Consider the following 20,265-nt stretch of genomic DNA (forward strand, 5'->3'; position numbering starts at 1 on the left):
ACTGGAATGGTCGCATAGATCTGAATTCTAATTTCAACTCTGCTCCCACAGGCAGGCTGGCCGCTGCTTATGAGGACTACCGTTATCTTTCGTTCCTCAATCTCTACATAGCTGCTCTACCTAACAGTGTTAACCAATCATCCCATCAGAGTTCCGAGAATTTAAAATAACCTAATGCTCAAAGAACTAAGTCATCTTTTTAGTAACAGGAAAGGCAAGCATTTTTCAAAGTTGCGTGTATTTTTTCAGAAAAAGAAAGGAACGCCGCAGATTTAAACGTTAAGATTCAGAATACCCAGTTTCTTTTCCAGGCTAGCCCTGTGAAAGACCTGGGCCAAATTCCGCAAATCGCAGTGTTTTGAGAGTAGTTAAATCGATGGAACATGGTCTCTCTCCTTAAGGAATACCCACAAATTAGTAATTTGTTGCTACACTAGACTATTAAAGGGGCTGTTGTAAGTGAAAAATTTGTGTTTTTAGGTAGAAAGATACTGTCCTTTGGGATTACGGAAAGTGACCCACATACACCTAACAAGGCTCTTGCATGTTTTATGCCTCTGTCGCACCATAAATTTCTGTCCTCTCTCAATAAGCTGAAATATCCTATTTATTCTATCACCAACTGTTCGTTACATTCAACTATGATATATGTCTTGTTACAGAATCAGCTGAGATCTGTATTAACTTTCTCAAAAAGTTACATATAGAGAAAAATATACATAATGTCTTTAAGACATAAATAGCAGGCTCTAGGGCCAGGCACGGTGGCTCACACCTGTAATCCCAGCACTTTGGGAGGCCGAGGCGGGTGGATCACGAGGTCAGGAGATTGAGACATCCTGGCTAACACGGTGAAACCCTGTCTTTACTAAAAAATACAAAAAATTAGCCGGGCAGGGCGGCAGGCGCCTGTAGTCCCAGCTACTTGGGAGGCTGAGGCAGGAGAATGGCGTGAACCCGGGAGGTGGAGTTTGCAGTGAGCCGAGATCGCACCACTGCACTCCAGCCTGGGCAACAGAGCGAGACTCAGTCTCAAAAAAAACAAAAAAACAACAAAAAAAATCAGTCTCTAAAATTTAATGAGCCTGAAAAGAAAAAAGAGTATCTTCCAATTTATGATGGAAATCATTTGATCTTTCCAACTTCTTTATTTCTAAAAGCACTACTGGATTAGCTTATTATGAATCATGTGACCACCATCATAATCAATGGGGTGAGTGAGGCCCAAGACCTTTTCCAAATATTAAGAATATTTCTCTTCAAAGTGGGAAGAAAAAAAAAAAAAAAAAACCATAGTACTAGCCCAATATTTTATCCAGCATGTGCTCCAAAAAGTGCCGGAACATAACCAGTAAAATCTATATTTATAAAAATAAAAAAAGAACACCAAGAATTAAACTTAAAAGACGTCAACCAAGGGTCATGAGGGGGTCAACACGGTTTCACATGACAAATTATTCAAAGAATCCAAACATGTTCACTGAATGGTCACTGCATTTTCAGAGAAGGCCATGTTCTCCTGTTTCTCCCACGGGGACCAATGACTAAGAAATGAGAAGTTCAAATTCACATTACTGAAGACTCATTTACCTATGTAGACGCTCACAACCTGGGCATGGATTCAGCACAGCTTTTGCTACAGGAGAAAAGACTTGCCTTCTACATATTTGTTGACTCAATATGCATTTCAATGTAACAGACCCTCATATAACACACTGCATAAGACTGTAATAAACTCTGTCCAGGTTTGGCCAAATCTCTAACAAGGAAAAATGACACTGTCTTTTGTTTTGTTGTGAAATAATATAGCATAGCAGTCATCTTCTTCACCACAGAATATAAAGAGCCCTGCCCCGGGCTTTGATTTCTAATACTCTTGAAAGTCCAGGTAAAAAGCAACAGTCAGGAACAGCATTGCAGAGAAGGGGAAAACATCTTTGGCTTTGTGGAGAAACATGCAAGTTCTATCACTGAAACATCACTTTCCACTTAAAACAATTATGCAAAGCAAAAAATAATAAAGAAAATATCAAAATGTTTAAAATTTATAGAAAGTAGGAGAATTATGAAAACAAAGTTAGCCAAGCATCTTTAAATATTTACATGGCTACTATGTGGAAAGTAATCTGTTCCAATTAACTGTCTCTAAACCCACAGGGTTACTTGAATCCAAGGAGATTAATTATAACTGCACACCAATTTGAAGACAGTCTTCTACCCAGCTAGAGTGGAGGAAATTGAGAGAGAGTGTGTGTGTGTGTGTGTGTGTGTGTGTGTGTGTGTGTCTGCGCGCGCATCGTATGGTGAGAACTGGGTCTGAGGCAGAAAAGGGAGGGGAGGGAATTTGTCTCAGAAGGGATCCATGATGGTGTTCTTTGCTCAAAAATTAGGATTACAGATGCTCAGGTGAGACCATCAACCCTAGAGGTCAAAGGTGTGTGTATGCAAACACTGAAAGGGGCTGCAAGGGGACCTGATGGGTGTCTGTATCTGCACTCAGCAGTGCGAGCTCCAGGTCCATACTGGGGACAGATTCCTGGGTGTGGAGTCACCTGGGCACAGGGACCCTGGGCAAGGGCACAAGGCCACCTGGGCGTGGAGTCCTGAGGCCCAGTGTCACCTGAGCACAGGTCTAGCTGGATAACGGGCTAATGAGCGAGGCTACCTGATTATACGTTTACCTGGGAGCAGGAACCCCCTGAGCCTGGGATCCCAGGACCTGGGCTACCTGGGTACACTTGCTCACCTGGTACAGGTTCGGGGGCGCCCTCCTCACCGCTGTCTTCGGCAGCCTCGTCCGCCAGGCCAGAGCCTGGGGAGTCGGCAGCGGCACAGGCGGAGCCGGGGCTGCTGGGCTGGGAAGCCGAGTCACCCTCACTGAGTGATCCGCAGCGGGCCCGCGCCGCCCGGTCCCCGTCACTGTCCCTGTCGCGGCGCGCGCGGCGATGCACGCGCGAGTGCAGCACCATCTGATGATAGGTGCGGAAGATCTTGCCGCACTCGAAGCACTCGGAGGACTTGCCCTGGCCGGTGGTGGCTGCGGCCCTGCGGTTGGGGCGCGCGGCCGAGCGGGGATCGAGGTGGCCAGCGGGCGCTGGGTCCCCAGGCCCAGCCGCGCGCTTACGCGGGGGCCCCTGAGCGGCCGCTGCGTCCTGCTCGCGCTTGCGCTTCTCCTGGCTCACCAGGACGTACTCGCGCCTGTCCTTGTCGAAGGCCACGTCCCCGGCCAGCGCCTCGTCCCAGGCCCCATACTTGAGGTACTCGGCTGGCTCGGCCACCTTGCCCCGCGTGGCCAGCTGCCAGGCCTGGTAGCTGTTGACCGGGTCCAGCTCGGCCACCCGCCGTCCGGCCTGTGCGCCTGGGCACGCGTCGCCGGCCGCAGACGGCCTCAGGTTCAGGCACTGGAGGAAGAACTGCTTGGTGTCCGGGGGCCCCTCCGCCGCCTCCTCGGCCGGGGCGCGCGTGCGGCTGGCCTCGACCCGGCGGTGGATGGCGTTGTGGGCGTTCAAGCTGTCCAGGTTTGTAAACAGGTTCCCGCACTTGGCGCAGACCTCGTAGAGGCTCAGGCCGGCGACGATCACCTCCTCCTGGACCACGTTGTTGATGGTGGCGATGGGGTCCAGCTCACTCTTGGGCCTGTTCCTGCTGCCCGTCTTGGGGCCGTGCGCCTTCATGTGGTTCTTGAGGAACCAGGGCTCCTTGAACCTACGGCCGCAGATGTGGCAGCCGTGGTCGAAGGAGCCCCGGTGCTTCTTCATGTGCGCCTTCAGGAACCAGGTCTGGCTGAAGGCCTGGCCGCACACCTCGCACGGGAACTCCCCGGGGCTCAGCTCGGGCTTGCCGTTCTCCACGCAGGCCCCGCCGCCGCCGGGCCCCTGCGCGGTGATGTGGTCCCTCTCGATGTGGCTCAGCAGCGACTCCTCCCGCAGCGTCGCGTAGCTGCACAGCCTGCACTTGAACGGCTTGTGCGCTTGGTGCACGTGCAGCTCCAGGTCCTTCTTACGCTCGAACTGGCTCTTGCAGAAGGAGCACTGGGCTGCGGCCTTCGCCTCCCCCGGGGCGCATGCGGACCCCTCCGCCCCCTTCTTGCTGCTCCGCAGCAGGACCCTGCCGCTGTCGGCATGCGAGGCCCCGTTCAGAACCCTGGCGCCGTCGGCCTGTGAGGCCCCGTTCAGCAGCCGGTTGCAGGCCGAGGCACTCTTGGTGGGGCTGGCGCAGGCGTCCAGGCCCTCGGAGGCGCGCATCTCGCCCAGCGGCGCCTCACCCGCCTCTGGCTCGTGTCCCTGAATCAGAGTCCCCGTGCGGTGGCTCCGGATGTGAATCTTCAGGTTGCCCTTCTGGGAAGCCCGGTGGTCGCAGTAGGGACACTTGTAGGGCTTCTCACCCGTGTGCTTGCGCATGTGCTGCGAAAGCGAGCTCTGGAAGGGGAAGCTCTTGCCGCAGATGCAGCAAGTGTGGCACGTAGCCTTGTCCCCATCCACCTCGTGGCCCCGGCCGGCCCTGGTGGGGCTGGGGCCTCGCCTCAGCTCCATCTCGGCCTCTCTGTTGCGATCCATCCGAAGGACGGGCGCGGCCGGTGGTGGCGGCACAGCTTTCTCTCGCGCGGGCTGCAGGGACCGTCCTATCTCTCCATGGTCAGAAGAGCCAAAAGACGGGCCAGCTCCCAGGAGGTGCACCTTCTACATCGGGGGCGCAGCAGCTGGCAGCCAGCACCTAAAACAGAGACGGAACATCATCAGCAAAGCTCCTGGCGAAGTGGGCACCGGCATGGCTGCGGGAACCCCCACATGCTCCCCAAAACATACCCATCCAACCCACACTAAGAAAAGGGGCACCAACACCACTTCAAACAGAGGCAAGAGTAGCCGCTTTCTTTATTAAAAATCAGCATGTTAATTATCAATAATGAATTGTGTTAAATCATTAACATAAATAATGATTGTGCACCAAAATAATTATCTATTCCCAACAAGGCATCGAATCTTTAAGGAGAGACTGTAGTACCAGAGTGTGTAGGAGTGTGAGGAATACAAACTACTCTGCAAGACCATGTAGGAATCAGGGACAGAGGAAAGCAAGGTTTGGGAAAAGCCCAGTTCCTGGGCTGATGGAGGGTGAGCTGCACAGGTGGTGACAACAGTTGATGGCACTTCACAAACAGTCACATGCCACTTAGCCAATGGGATACGAGCTGAGAAATGCATTGTTAGGCGATTTCGTCCCTGTGCAGACATACTACCGTGGACACACATACACCCCCAGATGGCACAGCCCACAACACACCTAGGCTATATGGTGAAGCCCATTGTTCCTAGGCTACAAACCCATACAGCGAGCTACTCTACTGAAGGCTGTAGGTAAGTGTAACACAATGGCAAATTACAGCACTGTAATGCAACGGCACCACTGTAGTATATGTGGTCCAACACTGGCACATCCCTATGCAGTGTGTGCCTGTATATAATTGTGTGTAGACGTTAAAGAAACGAGTCTTTTGCTAAGAGCACAGACGACTCCATAAAGGAGAACCAACACGGTGTGGAAACGACGCCCTGAGCTCCCGAAGTGCCAGCTCCAGGACCCTGCGACTGAAGCCGTCCTGCCTGACTCTACTTCTGTGTGCGCTTGACCACGAGATTAGTTACAGATCAGCCCCTGCTGGCCGTGGTGCCTGCCGCCCCTCAGACAAAGCCCGTTCTCTGGCCTGGCTCATAATCGCCTTTCCTTCTGGGCTTTGTGCTTTCTCCCCTGGTCCCCTGCCCACTCTCCCCAAAAAGGAACCTCAGGCTTTGGCACAGGACTGAGTGCTGATCCCCAGATGGCCTGAAGAGCCCTATCCCCAACCTCCTGAGACCATGCGGCCTCTCCGCTCTGCCCCCCACTATGCCACAGGTCAAATTCTCACAGCATCCTCCTAGTAAGGGTGGGTCTGCTCCCAGAGATTGTGCCCAAGCCTGAAAACAGCATCAACCACCCTGCATGCCCACCACCACCTGCATGCCCATCCCACCCACCAGAGTGTGAGGAGGGCAGAGGCCCGCTCCCTCCAGGCACACAGGCAAAGGGCAGCCTGCCAGAGTGTACCTGTGTCCAGCACAGAACGGGCCCCCACCAAGGACGGGGGATGCATGAATCAAAATGCTTGTATCCAACCAAAGAGGCCTAAATGGTGCAAGGAGAAAAGCAACTCTTCAGTAAAAACAGGAATCCCACCTGACACAGGGTAAGGGAAAGAAGCAGAATGATGAGCCAGTTAGGAAGGATATGAGAGATGCCGAGTCTCTCAGGTCAGTGCTTGAGTGTGTTCGAGAGGGAGGGGCTGCACAGACAGCTCCCCAGGGACAGGCTCTGCTCATCCGCTCATCTCTGTACAGAACAAATCCATTTCCTGCTTCCAAGGGCCCAGAGAGGGTCTCCCTTCCGGGGCCGGCTCCAGACCTGCACAGTGAGGCACCCAGACGGGCGGTGTTCTGAAAACCCAAGTGATTTCACACAGAAAGGAAGCGTGTTTTTATAAACCTACAATCTCACACACACTAAGAACTCCGACTTAAACATCTATAGAACCCAAAGCAGCTCCGAATTTCTGGCTGAGAAACACACAACACATCCACACACAGCTTCCGTGCAAAGATGACAGGGTCTCCCTAGAAGAGACCTGGGGTGGCAGGTCCCCGTTTGCTCTGAGTTTTGCAGCCTGGAAGGTTTTCACAGAAGCAGATGGGACACAGAAAAGCACACTGATAATAGACCTGAGGGGGTGAAGGGGCGTGAGCTAAAAAATCAGTGTCGGGTGTCAAGCGTGTCCCGTGTCCCCAAACCTCCCCCACGGGGGTCTGGGATTCTGAGCATTTTGTATTAATACTTCAACTCCCGAGGGCCAGACAACAGCAAGACAGCAGCCTCCTGAAAAGACCCCATGCTGTACCCTCTCGCAGGCAGATACAGCGCCAGGTAGAAACCTTACCAAGAATTACAGGCTTCACAATGTCTTTCTAGAAAGCTCCCTGCTGACAAGCTTTGGAGGCACCTAAGGAAACAGGCGCAGCCTCAGCAGCAAATGAAAAGCAGCAACACAGAGGTTCTGCTCCTTCCTCCAGGGACGCACCCAGCACAGCCAAGCAACAGAGCGGGCACGAGAGAGATGCCCGCCCGGAGGAGCCAAAACCCACTTGCTCCAACAAAAAACAAAAATTAGCCAGGCATGGTGGTGCACACCTGTAGTCCCACCTACTCGGGAGGCTGAGGCAGGAGGGTCACTTCAACCCGGGAAGCGGAGGTTGCAGTGAGCTGAGATCACGCCACTGTACTCCAGCCTGGGTGACAGAGCAAGACTCCATCTCAAAAACAAACAAACAAACAAAAATTAAAATTTCCCCCAAAACTGGAGAAACAAATAAGCTTACCAAGAAGATTTCTTAAATGACCTTTCACTCCAAGCTAATTTAAATGATTTTGGTCTTGGCACACATTGTGGATGGCTGTGTAATGATTTATGATGATTTTACAAGGCAAGTGATCCACAGGAAGCCTTATCTTTCCCCAGGCCCCAGTTCACTCCCCCACAAAAATGCTGAATCTGATATTCAAAGTATGAATGAAGCACACTGTTTATATCTAACTTAGTGACTGGATGTGGTATAAAAACCTTACAGTGTGAACAATCATAGAAAATACGTTTACAGGGAGGAAAAAAAAAAACAACTAAAATCCTGGAAATTGGTGGCTCTGAAATAATTTTACAGAATCCCCTAGACCTCCAACGTTTATCTATAAAGGACAATAAATGTCAAGACAGTTCTCTAGTTCAAGAGAATTAAACCGCCAGAAGCCAGCTACGAAGACAGGATTCGCCGAGGAGGAGCCCAGGCCTGGTCAGGGCCATAAGAAGGAGGCCTCAAGTGCAGCATGAAGCAAAATGAGATTTGTTCGGTGCAAAGACTCACACCAATCACCAAAACTCTGCGCTCTATGGCTATCGGCTCCTGCCTTCTTTCAGAGCAGCAGCTCCTGTGGGGTCTGCGCCCAGAGAAGCAGCCTCCGTGCCAGACAGCTGTGTGCCAGCAGCTGTGCACTCGTCAGCGTGCAGGTCACAGGGTCACGGCCAACACAGGGTATTCAGTACAAAGTGCACACGTGCAGTTGGGAACCCGGGTCCCAGCCCTCATGCTCCCAGTCACCAGCCACATGCCTTTCTAGGCATGTCCTTCACACCCTCAACCCGTCCCCTCCTATGTCAGGCACAGAGAAACAAGAAGCAACAGCCATGTGTCACTGAAGTCCCTTGCAAATGCCTCCTTCTATAAAATCCAGTGACCACCTCAGAGCCCACAACATCCAGACCCCAGGGACATCCAGACAAACACACACCTGGCACTTGGGCTCCTCTTCTCATCCTAGGCAGCAGCTTGCCCTGCTGGGGCCTTCCAGGAGTACTGGGGAAACAGACACTTTCGCTCGTGGATCACCAGAGCCCCCAAACACAGCCCCCTCTAGCCCAGCTCAGCAGCAGCACCCCAGCATCCTGGACCATGACCACGGCTGAGCAGAAGATGGCACAGTATCAAGCAGCGTGGCTCTTGCACATCTGAAAGGGCCTTGTGCCAGCATCGGACCCATCCCATCCTTGCACAGCCCTGAGTCCCCAGTACCCCAACCCTAGCTAGAGCCTGAACCCTGGCCCTCAGGCACCCGGCGAGTAGAGAATGCAGTCTCCATTTCCTTCAACTCACTTAAACGCTTTCCCCAAAACTTGCAGAGCCCTGCAGTTTACAGGCAGACGTTCAAGGAGGAGCATCAACAACGATGCCCTGTGATCAACAAAGCAAGCTCTTCTTTCTCTCCGATCTCCTGCTCACTACTTCTCCGCCTGTCCCATCTTTCAAAAATAAGCCCTGCTATAAATCCCTGGGAGAACTGCACAGGATGTGTCTTTAGAGGACTTAAGAACATTTTGAAGGGAAAGATACATAAACGTAGAAATGGAAAAAGTGCTGAAAAAGTAACCAAGTTAATCCCAAACCGCCATTATCTTAAGGAAACATGAGCAAAGCTGCCTCTGCCCAGGGGTCCATTAAGTGATCCCCTCCTGATGTCCATGGTTGACTAGCAGAGTTTCTCAAACTTTAAAGAAACAGTCAAAAATTAATTCCCTGCAACTAACTCTCCTAAGGGGTTACTCAGTGGCCAAATCGAAAGATCTTTGTAATCATTCTTTTTAGCTGCAGGCAAAAATTGCTATTTAAGACAAGGGCATCCCTTCCAAAAAAAGAACAAGAATGCTGTCCTCAGAGCTTCCAACTTCAAAACACACCATGGGCGGCCGCCCCAATTAGGAGGATTATCAGGACGTCAGCCGCCCTGCTGGCACGATGGGATGTGCTTTAAATCCCGCCAACCCCTGTAAGCCAGGAGGGCTTCGACCGGATGCCTTCTCCACCTTTATCCTGGTCCCTAGTGGGGCATGCCTCACATAGGAGCAGCGCCGTGTGATAAACTGTTACCCACCTCAGTTCCAGCCACAGACATTTCCGTCCTGGGCTGCCCTATTCCACTTTCTCAAACGCACGCCAAATCCAAGTTGTTGTTCCAACTCTCCCTGTAACACATGGGCCTGGAGATCACCAGCCTTATAAAACTTGTGCACGCAAACCTGCCACCCAAACTACAGTGAATACGGAAAAGTTCTGCAACAGCACAGATGTTCAGAGCCAAGCTGGAGGGTACAGCCTGTGTCCAGCTGACGTGCAATATGGCGCCCACGCACACCGGACGGCAGGGACCCATCTGAACACACGGTGTGCCTGTGTGTCGAATCACAGTTTTGTTGTTAGGGTAAGATGTATTACAAACTTTTTCCAAGGTTGGAATTGGGAACTTGCCAGACAAAACTGTAATTTAATTGTTTAGGCATAAATATGATTTGCTGATCAGGGTTTTAAAGCAGACTTCCAATGGATCTCTTGCTCTGAGTGTGTGTGGGGGGGGGGGGGCGCGTGTATTTATTTACCCAGAGATGTAATGAACAGCTTGAGGCTTTTTTAAATGCCTTATACAATTTTTGAAATAAAAAATTTATTTCATTTTGAAAAACTTAGGTAACAATCACATTTATTAAAAAATAGGAAGAAGTAAAATGTTTGAAAGAACTGTTTACTCATAACATAAAAATACATTGTAACGGAGAAAGGGAGAGGCTAAAGAAAGGACAAAATATAAAAGTAGAAAATAAAATACGTAGCTACACTTTAAAACTAACCATGTAAACATCTAAAAACATCTAAAGACATATATATTAAGGCTGCTGCCGTACCGCTGGATTTTTTTTTTTTCTTTTCGTTGTCTTTCTTTTTTTGCCTATATCATACAATTGAAATTAAGTGACTTTCTCCAGATTACTTATATTTGCTAAATTTGGGATAAATTTACTCTGTGGGCCAATATTTCAACTAACCAATCCCTTCTGTAAGTGAGGAAGAACTGCCTTTTTGACCTAATACAGAGCAGAAAAGTCACTTCCTGACACACGCCCCGGTAAGCTGCTGAAACACTTCCCGGTGTGAAGAAATGTGTACCCAGGGTTAACCCCACTGATGCTACAGAAACTTCTTTAGAAACAAGCACTGCAAAGTCTTGGTCCAACACACTCAGCCAGAAGGAAAGCCATGTTCACAAAGCCAGGGGTACGTACAGCACAAACGTAGCAGAAGAACTCTGTCCACGTCCCCGAGCAACTTCAGGTGACGGCAGGTTCCTTAGAGGTGTTCCAGTCCTAGGGCGGTGCCGTCAGGTGCTAACGAGGGGATCTCCGCACAAGCACTTCTGAGCACCTAGCAAGTGCTACGTCTCGTATCAAGAGCCAGAGATCTAAGATGACTCAGAAAAAGCACCCGGCTTCGAGGAACTCAAAGTCAGACAGGGAAGCATACCATTATCAAAGCATGCTGGCAGCACACCAGTAAGACAAGGAGAAGTTTCCAGAAGGCCAGGAGGGAAGCAATTCACTATATTTGCAAGGACTGGCCAGGTCTTCCCCTGGGAGCCTGAGGCTCACCTGGGAACCACACTGGTGTGGCTTGAATTCTAAGTACTTTTCATGACCCAAGCACAAAACACCAGGTCCTCCCTGGCTCCTCCCTCCCCAGCTCAGCAGTGCCCAGTAATAACCCCGCGTCCTGTTGGATGCACCTCCCAACTCACTCTTGAATCCATGTGCCCAACTCAAGCCAAAGCCATCATTCCAGAGCGCAGACAGGGCCTGTCTCCAGGAGACTCCCAGCCCTTCGGAGGCTCCCCAAGTCTGCAAGATGAAGCCAAACTCCTCACCTTGGCTTCCCAAGGTCTGAACCCCACAGCTGCCCTGGACCCCCACATCTAGAGCCCGGAGCCCTACTCCGGCCCAGCAGCCTCCCAGTAACCATGCTCATGATGCTCCCCTCTGGTCCTCACGCCTGCGTCCCTGCCCCACCTGTGATGAGGCTGACCAACCATCACCCAGGTACAGTACAGCCTTCCTGATCTCCTTCAGCCAATGATAAGAGTCTGGTGACCCAACAAGTCGTGAGGGGCAGCCAGACTACCTGGGATTAAAACCCAGTTCTGCCACTACCTGAGGTCAGCTGTGTGACCCTGAGCAAGTGTCTCAGCCTCTCTGTTCCTCAGTCCACTTCTTCATCTTTAAAATGTAAATGATAGCAATATCTATTTTATCATACTCCAGTACAATTTAAATGCAAGCAAGCCACAATGTTTACTACACTATAAATCTTCAATACATCTTAGACAGCATTAGTAATTGTTCAGTAAGTGAATGAAGTATCAGTGCAAAGGTACCTGGTCACTGGCAATGACAATACATGGTTTAATAAATGCAAAAGGACAAAATAGCAGCTAGAAAGCTGGATTCCAAATAGCTAAATAGGAACACCTCTTATTCACTGGGCTCTTACAGTTCATACTATAACAGGTTATTTAACACAATTAAAAACTCTGACCAACAGCTATAATCATCTACAACAAGCACATTCAAACACACTGCAGCTCCAGAACTCTTTGTAGAAATTAAACCTCAATATGGACTGGGTATTAGAGGATATTTGAGAACTACTGTTACTTGTGTTAAGCTGGTAATATAGGAGAATGGTCTTATTCTTTGGAGATGTGTAATGAAATATTCAGAGTTGGTTTACAAAAGAGAAAGAGAGAGATGGCGAGAAGGCAAATGCACCAAAATGTTAACAACTGCTGGGATGTTTATTTGTAACTCTTTCCATTTTTCCGAATTTGGCAAATCTTTCCTGAAAGTTAAAAAAATAAATCCTACTTGCCACTCCCGTAACACAATTGAAAGCAAAGCAGCTCTGGGGGACCCAGTGGGCCTCTTCCCCTATCTGATCCTCCCCCTCCCCCACTCCCCACCCTCCCCAGGACCCAGGGAAGCTCCAGGGCTGTAATAAACGCACGTTGGAAAACTACCTTTAGTTAACTCAAGTTTTCGAAAGAAACTCAAAGAAAAATCATCTGAATAATAGGAACCTGTTCGAATGGAAAGCAGTGTTTTATTTTAAGATTGCTTTCTGATGTTTTAAAGGCTTGCCCAGAGCCATTAAAGAAACCCACCCACAGGCTCCAGTTGCAAAGCCTTCTGTGGACAACACGAACTCTCACGAACATCTGCCAAAATGCAGTGTATTCTGGCATTCCTAACTATCCCTTCCAGCACTTCACGAGGTAAAAAATCAGTAACACGGTGGAGGTTTCCTCTTCCTTATTTTCAACAATAACGTTCTGACCAGTTAAATATGGCGTTACCAGGGAAAAACTGTAAAACATCTTATATTTTAAAATAGTAACTATGTCTCTGAAATCAACAGGAAATTTTGCCATTTTCTGCTCTGTGAATTAAACCAGTAGGAAACAAAAGCTGAATGGTTTTGTACTGATTTCCCCACAACTATCAAAGTTGACTTTATCAACATCTTACCCCGAAAAAGGCACCAGAAGGCTACCCAAATATGCTCTCATATTCCAGAGTCATTTCCGAAACAACCTAACTCTTAAAGTTTGCGGAAACCAAGCAAAGCTGACAGGGAGACACCAGGGAGGAACAAAGGAGCAAGAGGAAAACTGAAAGTCCCATTTCCTGCACAAAGTCGCCGCAACCAGCATGTGTCAGAGGAGGGAAGCAACGCTGAAGTGGGTGCTGCTTTCCAAATGCCTATCTAGCTTGCCCTTTTTTTCAGTTCTGGTTCATGAATTAACCTTATCGCCGTCCTGAAACAGCCCTGGCTCCCTCGACGCCATGTGGCTTTACTTATCCCCGTCTGCGTCCTCTCTGACCACCTTCCGGGGGGGTATCGATGTCAGCCCGGGATGGATGTCCGCGGGTGCAGGGGGGGCGACGGCCCGGTCCTGCGCACACCTCTGCTGACAGGGCATTCCTCAGGAGGGGTTGGAGTGATCGGGAGGAATCGGGGAGGGAGGGGAAAACGCCAACAAGCTCAAAGCAGACAGAATGCTTCAGATATGCACAGGGCTGTCTGCAAAGGCATATCATGGCTCCAAAAGGCAAACCATCAAATCTAAAAGAGCAACTACCGCTGGTGCGTTTCTGAAGGGCGATTCTCAGACGCGGTTTGTCCCGGCCACAGCTACCACGGGGTCTGCGCAGAAGCCCGTGCGTGTGCTGAGTGGGTGCAAGGCCCAGTTGGTGTTTGAGTATACTGTGTGTGTTTGTTCTCTGGGAAACAATGAGACGGGCTTCACTAGTTACACTGTAGTATTATGAACCATGAATTAAAATACATCATTAACATCCTGGACAAGCTTATCTTACTACTGAGACAAAAAGCCTATTCTCTCAACAAATGGGGGAAAATTCCATCACAACAATGAAGAGTTCCTCTCCCTACAAACCATTCTGTACACCAGTAACAATTACAGGCTTATAGTCCCCAGACTGGGGTCCCGAAGAGCCCCATAAAGTGATGCATTCACTATTGGGAGAGTAAGTACGGCCGATGACAGGCCTGGAGGCGGCTGCTGTTCTCAGACCAATCAATAATCCATTATGAACCAGCTACATTTCCACTCTAAGAAGAAGAAATGAATAAAAGGCGACCAGAATCGGCAGCATTCACAAGAAACTCCACCCACCTCCCCCACGAGGGGAAAGAGGACACAAAACACCACTATCCCAGGCAGCAGCCGCGAGCAGAAACACGGCCCCCTGACCACAACAGACCTGATGTGGGGGCAGCCAGAGAACAATGTGCTTAGGTCTTTCTGCTCAAAACATTCATTTTAGAAGTAAGTCTCCAGCTGGCTTTGTTCAGAAAACAAGGTAGAGTGAAGGAGAATGAAAAACTCCATTTTCTAAAACAAAGGTTGTCTTTAAATTATTTAGCACCCCCCAAATAAATCAAAGCAAGTGCCAACATGCTAGTCCCCCAATGTAAGGAACTGTCTGTAATAAGGCTTTAGTATGCGAACTCTGATCCTTTAAGCACAGCCTGCTCCGGCTCTGCACCTCAGACCACGGGCTGGAGTCATCACGCTATTTATAGCCAAAATGCATATATGACCTAAATGTTATTCTTCCGCAAGTAGGTTACCTTTTATGAAGTTGTTTACCACAAACTGTCAAAAAAAACAAATTAATTCCTGGTCCAAGAGAAAAGAGAGAACTCCATCTTCCACGTAAGTTCAAATAGAAGAACATTTGCTAAGAATAAAGACAGTATCACAATATATTCTCGAAGTCCCTTGAACATCACTAGTATGAAGCTGCCCGTGTGTCCTTTTACTGAAATATGACCTGGGGGAGGAGGGCAGCTGAATACATAATCTAATTATGGATTATATTCAGAAAAGTCCAAGAAAAAAATGAGGAAGGATATGGAAATTTTCTTTCCACAGTCATTAGCATGTCCTGGGAAATTCAAAGTAGTTCTAGAGACGTTAATAAAGGAGTGTCCGTGTGAAAATGAAGAAAAGGGGGTGGCTATTTTTATATCAGAAGAGAAGAAGCCTCCAAAATTAATGCATTATTGTTACTTGTCATTTACTATTTACTATTTCCCAATTCTTAATATTAAGTAGTTGCTTTGCCAATCACTAAAACAGTAAACTTCACAAAACTAAAAAATAACAGGATCCAGAGCCTACCCCATAATTTTCTGCAGATAAATGTGCTGTTTAGAGCCCCCTCGTCTGCCACAAAGAGCTGGCGTTAGGGATTTGGAGGTAAATCCAGGCTTCTGGAGCAGCCGGCGTTGCTAGTATAGTTAATGATCTTGTCAACATTTCCATTAAGAGCCCCATTTCCAGAAGCTCAGAATTGCGTCTCCCCCAAACCCACGGCTCAGATGAAGTCCTGTGGTCACTGAGGGGCCGCTCTGCTTCCCACAAAAACAGAACAAATCACTCGCTCCTCATTACAAGAGCCGTGGAAGCACCGGATTTTCACTTTGACTCTGTCTACATCCTACACCACGATAGTTAAAGCTGAAGTTGCGCATAACTCGGGGACACTGAAAACCTGGGAACACCAGAGAAAATGAAAACTCATCAATTTCTATTTTTAAAGCAAATATGGAAAATCAGAAGACCTTCGATGAACTGCAGCGAGAACCCAATTGAAAAGTGGCTTAAAGATTTTGCGGAGCCTAAACTCAAAACTGTGGAAACTGTTAACTAATTCAGTGTGTCTTAATATAAAATCTCTTAAAATTTTTCTTAGAAATGATCAGCAGTGAAAACAAAACGATCGTGCAGAAACTTGTAGTTTTTTACTGGGTGACATTCCTATCGTTACTCAACACGCTTTTTTGAAATTTCCATTAGTTACCATAAAATATATTTTATCTGAAATTTGTTTCTACGAATAAGCTGTGTATATACTGTGCCATGTAAACCAGTAGCAAAGAACAATGTTTGCCTCCCAAACACACAGTCCTATTTTCCAACCACTTGATTAAAACCAACATTTCTCTCCCAGTATAAGAATACAGATTGCAATTAATGCCTATCTGACATTTTCTCATTCCTCTGTGCTTTTTGTGAAAGACCCTAGAAGTCCCCACCATCAAATGAAAGAAAGAACTGTGCCCAAGAATACAAAGAGAGATAATTATATGCAGTAAGCCATAAAGCATTCTGTTAAACATTACCTTCCGAGGTAGTGCTGTTTAGCACAGAAGTCAGCGTCCAAAAAAATCCCTTCATTAAGAGCTCATAGAGAAAAAATAACACATCAATAATCAATTTCACTGAATTCTAAGCAATTGCTTACACATTTTGTGTTAAAAGAAAAAAACAGATACCCTGAAACTGAAAAGATTTTGATAGGATAACTGAAAGGCATATCGTACAAGGCATTACTTAAGATTTTGTCTATCACTGTACAAACACCAATCAATACTATAAGACAATCAAAATTACTAAAGGACAAATCTTCCCCAAATGCTTTACTTTATATAGTACATATACTGTAACCAGTTTGAATTTTCCAGCTCCATTACTGCCAATAATGACTGTAACATGACCTAGTTTATCACTAACATACACAGCACCTCTGAAAGCAGTCGGCTATTTCAGCCGCTTAAGGAGAGTGATCTATCAGAGAATGTTTACAAAGAGCAATTCCTGACAAAAACATGAAGTCACATCTCCATAGGATCTACCCTGCACTGCCTGTCTAAAAATATTTTTTCAAACACACTTAATGACACATTGCTGCAAGTTCCAGGTTTTGAAGATAAAAGAAGATCTATTCTTTCCTTGCAGGGAACAAAAAAGGATAAACAAGCAAAATTCCACTGCAACTCCCTGTAACAATGTTGTTACATTATTCAGCTACAAAAGTTAAGCAAACTTTACACCTGAAGTGATCATAAACAACCTTGCAGAAATGAGGGTGGGCGCCTTTTTCTAAGCCAAAACATCTTGCCCAGCAACAGCTTCTGGTAAAAATAAATATAAAACGTAACAAGGCATAATGTTTACCTTCAAAATTGCCAACCCCGCCCCCATCCCCTTGGTCCCCAAACAGGAGAGCTATCTACTCTTTATCCCAGCCCGGGTTATATGGGAATAAAGTGTTACATGTTAATGGGGGAAAGCGGTCCTAAGTCAAACAGAAAGACACACAGCAGTCACACGGTTGCTTTGCAAACATTTTCCAAGAACTCGAAGACCATGGCACTAATTCAGTGACTACAGCTGGATAGTCTGTCTGGTCAGAGAAGGTCCATCTTTGAAATTAAGGTCAGAACAGTCATGGGTCTATGCAGTGGAGAAAGCTTTCACTCCACGACCACGGTCATTTTCCTCTCTCTCTTTTCCTCCCACCCCAACCTGGAGGCACACAGCAACACACACAACCCTCCACTCCTTTTCTCTGATTTGTCCAATGCAAATGTTGTGAACAGATGTGCAAGGCATTGCTCGGGGACAGATGGAGACTGGAAAGGATCACTGCCGGCACAGGTGGGGGACTTCAAGGACTCAGGCCCACCCAGGCCTCTCTGCTGCCATTCAGCAGGGTGGAAGCACAGCCAAGGGCAGACAGGAGAGCAAGGAGAAGCCCCTGGCAGCCCATGCTTGTGTTTCCAGATACTATCACGTCTGGTTCAAGAAAATTACATTCGCCTTTATGAAAACAAACCACAGAAACAAGTACCTAGTGAAAGAGGAGGCTACTTATAAACTTACTCTCAACAGGCACGTGAGATGCGCCAATGCAAGTCTGTCTCACAAAGACTCTGCACTTACACATGTGACGTGCTACATGGAGCTCTCCATGCACAAGCCTCTGTGGGAGAGAAAGAAAATGAGTGCGGGTGTGTGGCTTGCCCACTGAACCAACAAGGTACCGACAAATAAAATGACTCCAAAGCGTGCTTCCACCTCGATTATCTACGTGAGCTGCTATTCCATGATTCTTCAATAAGCACAATTGACAACCAGAGAGACCATTGTTACCTCCCTGTTCCCCTCCCCGAGACTGAGCTCGGCGTCCTCACACAGTCAGGTGTCGTCTGTAACTCAAGGAGGATGGCAGGTCCCATCAATAATGAGATGCCACCAAACTCACTCACTCCTTTGTCACTCCAGATAAAGACAGCATCGCTGCTCGCCCTCTTCTCAGGAGCCCCGGCGAACGTGAAACAATAGATGCTCACTTTAGCTCACGCTCCTGGCCTGATTTCTTTGGCAGCTTAAACTGCTCAAGCAGAACCTTTTTCTGCCTGGCTAACCCTGGGGTGATGAGCGGTGGCGCCTATTCAGGGACCTTGCTGCAAAACAAAATCTGGATGACTAAGAATTGGAGGCAAAGAGGTAAGCACGCTGGAGACCTTGCTCAAATAAAGGCCCCAAACTCTTGCTTCCATTTATCCATCAATAACTAAGAAGGAGACTGTCATCCACTTAGCTGGTGTTAAGTCACATAAACCAGTGTGTTAAAGTCGGCTCAGGGATTAGTCTATCCCGGCCAGCCTTCTGGGACCCACAGCTTCAAGCTGAGGAGGAATCCACCCAAGTCCAGAGCATCAGGATGCCCTTAACGTGCTTCGTAACTTTAGCCTGCCATCCACAGCCCAGGCTTCCTCCCGGGAATGTGTGTGTGCTCATTCTCACTGGGCCACACAGTCAAACCCGACGGTCAGAATGGAGGTGCAGGTCGAGCCCCCGCTGCTGCATCTTTATCCGGGTAACGTAACTCAAAAGGCAAAACTCACTGATTCGCGTGGGTTGGGGATGGGGGGCTGTGGCTCCATCCTAAACCCAAATACTTTCTCAGCTCTACACCTAAAATCCTTTTTCCAAGCTATTCATGCAAACATGTAATGCTGCTTTCCATTTCTTGTTTTACATTTACTCTGAGTTTTGTTGTTTTCCAAAATCCCTCTGCTGCACTAAATATGCCTCTGTTCTACTGTGCTGTGAGGCCGGGTACATCACGCGCAGGTACCACCTGTTTTATCTGCAACAGTGGAAGCCACAGAAAGGGAAGACCACAGGCTTCAGATTTGTCATCAGGCTAAATTAAGCTGACAGCGCAGAAGGGTTATGCGGCCTGCCAGTAAGACAGCACGCAGTGAACAAAAAGACATTCCCCTTTAAGCATGTGTAGTATACATTTATTACACCACACGTATGTGGCAAAGAAAAAGATCTACAAATGTTCCTTGCATGGAAGATTCCTTTCTGGAAAGTTCTCAAGGAGCTTCAAGATTTATAAACAATGTTAAGCTTTCTCTCCTTCTTAAACTGAACATATCTCCACTTCTGATAAGCAGAGCCATATTTGTTTTCTTTAAGAAGGGCAGTTATCTCAAACTAGTTCTTAAATCCCTTAAGGGAAACTATGCTAAGAAATCTTCCAAAACTAAAAACCAAGTGCAAAATCATGCTTTAAAGAGGGAGGTGGGCGGGGCCTGTAATGCCAGCACTTTGGGAGGCTGAGGCGTAAGGATCACCTGAGCCCAGGAGTTCAAGACCAGCCTGGGCAAAAAAACAAGACCCCATCTCTATATAAAGATTAAAAAATAAAAATTAGCCGAGCGTGGTGGCGCATGCCTGTAGTCCCAGCTACTTAAGAGGCTGAGGCGGGAAGATCTCTGCCGCTGGGGAGGTCGAGGCTGCAGTGAGCCATGATCACACCACTGCACTCCATCCTGGGTGACTGACACCCTGTCTCAAAATAAAAATAAAAAGGAGTGATATGGGGGCCACTCCCACCACTGACTTGGGTCTCAGGAACAGAAGGCTGCCAGAAATAATCAACATTTGCTTAAACCCAAGGAGGTTCCCTTTATAAGAACATGTCCATCCAGTCTTGGAATCCAGCAGGAAAATTCCTTTCCATGCCACTCTGAAAGGCAGCTCACTAGGACACAAATGGAAAATACTGTTTTACTTCTGCAGAGATAAGCTTCTTCTCACCTTCAAGGCCCAATGTACTTTGCAGCTATTTATTTGAAATGATACCCACCCCGGCTGGATACGTTTACCTCGCACATCAGGCGTACCACAGTTTTAAATAAGCAGAGGGCTATTTTTCTCCTGACGCTTCAATGCCATCTTTTACTTAGCTAATAAGTGCCACAGTAAGTCCCCAGTTAACATCATCTATAGCTTCTTGGAAACTGCAACTTGATGCGAAATGACAAACAGAAGTCCTTGATAAAGTCGTTTTGTTTTAAAGCTGATGTAAAAAGGAAACATGAGTTTCATTTTACATCGTTTTTCACTTAAAAGTTG

General features: G+C 47.8%; 1 protein-coding gene across 1 annotated transcript in view; it reads right to left on the reverse strand.

Annotated features, from left to right (window-relative positions):
• Nucleotides 1-20,265, reverse strand: part of ZNF516 (zinc finger protein 516) — a 137,311-nt gene that overhangs the window by 80,053 nt on the left and 36,993 nt on the right. The window contains exon 3 of the mRNA XM_025365530.1: nt 2,747-4,713. Within this exon, the coding sequence (XP_025221315.1) occupies nt 2,747-4,556 (1,810 nt within the window). The 5' untranslated portion in view covers nt 4,557-4,713. The remainder of the gene's footprint in view (nt 1-2,746; nt 4,714-20,265) is intronic.

The sequence above is a fragment of the Theropithecus gelada genome, chromosome 18 (genome assembly GCF_003255815.1).
Source record: "Theropithecus gelada isolate Dixy chromosome 18, Tgel_1.0, whole genome shotgun sequence".
Taxonomy (NCBI): domain Eukaryota; kingdom Metazoa; phylum Chordata; class Mammalia; order Primates; family Cercopithecidae; genus Theropithecus; species Theropithecus gelada.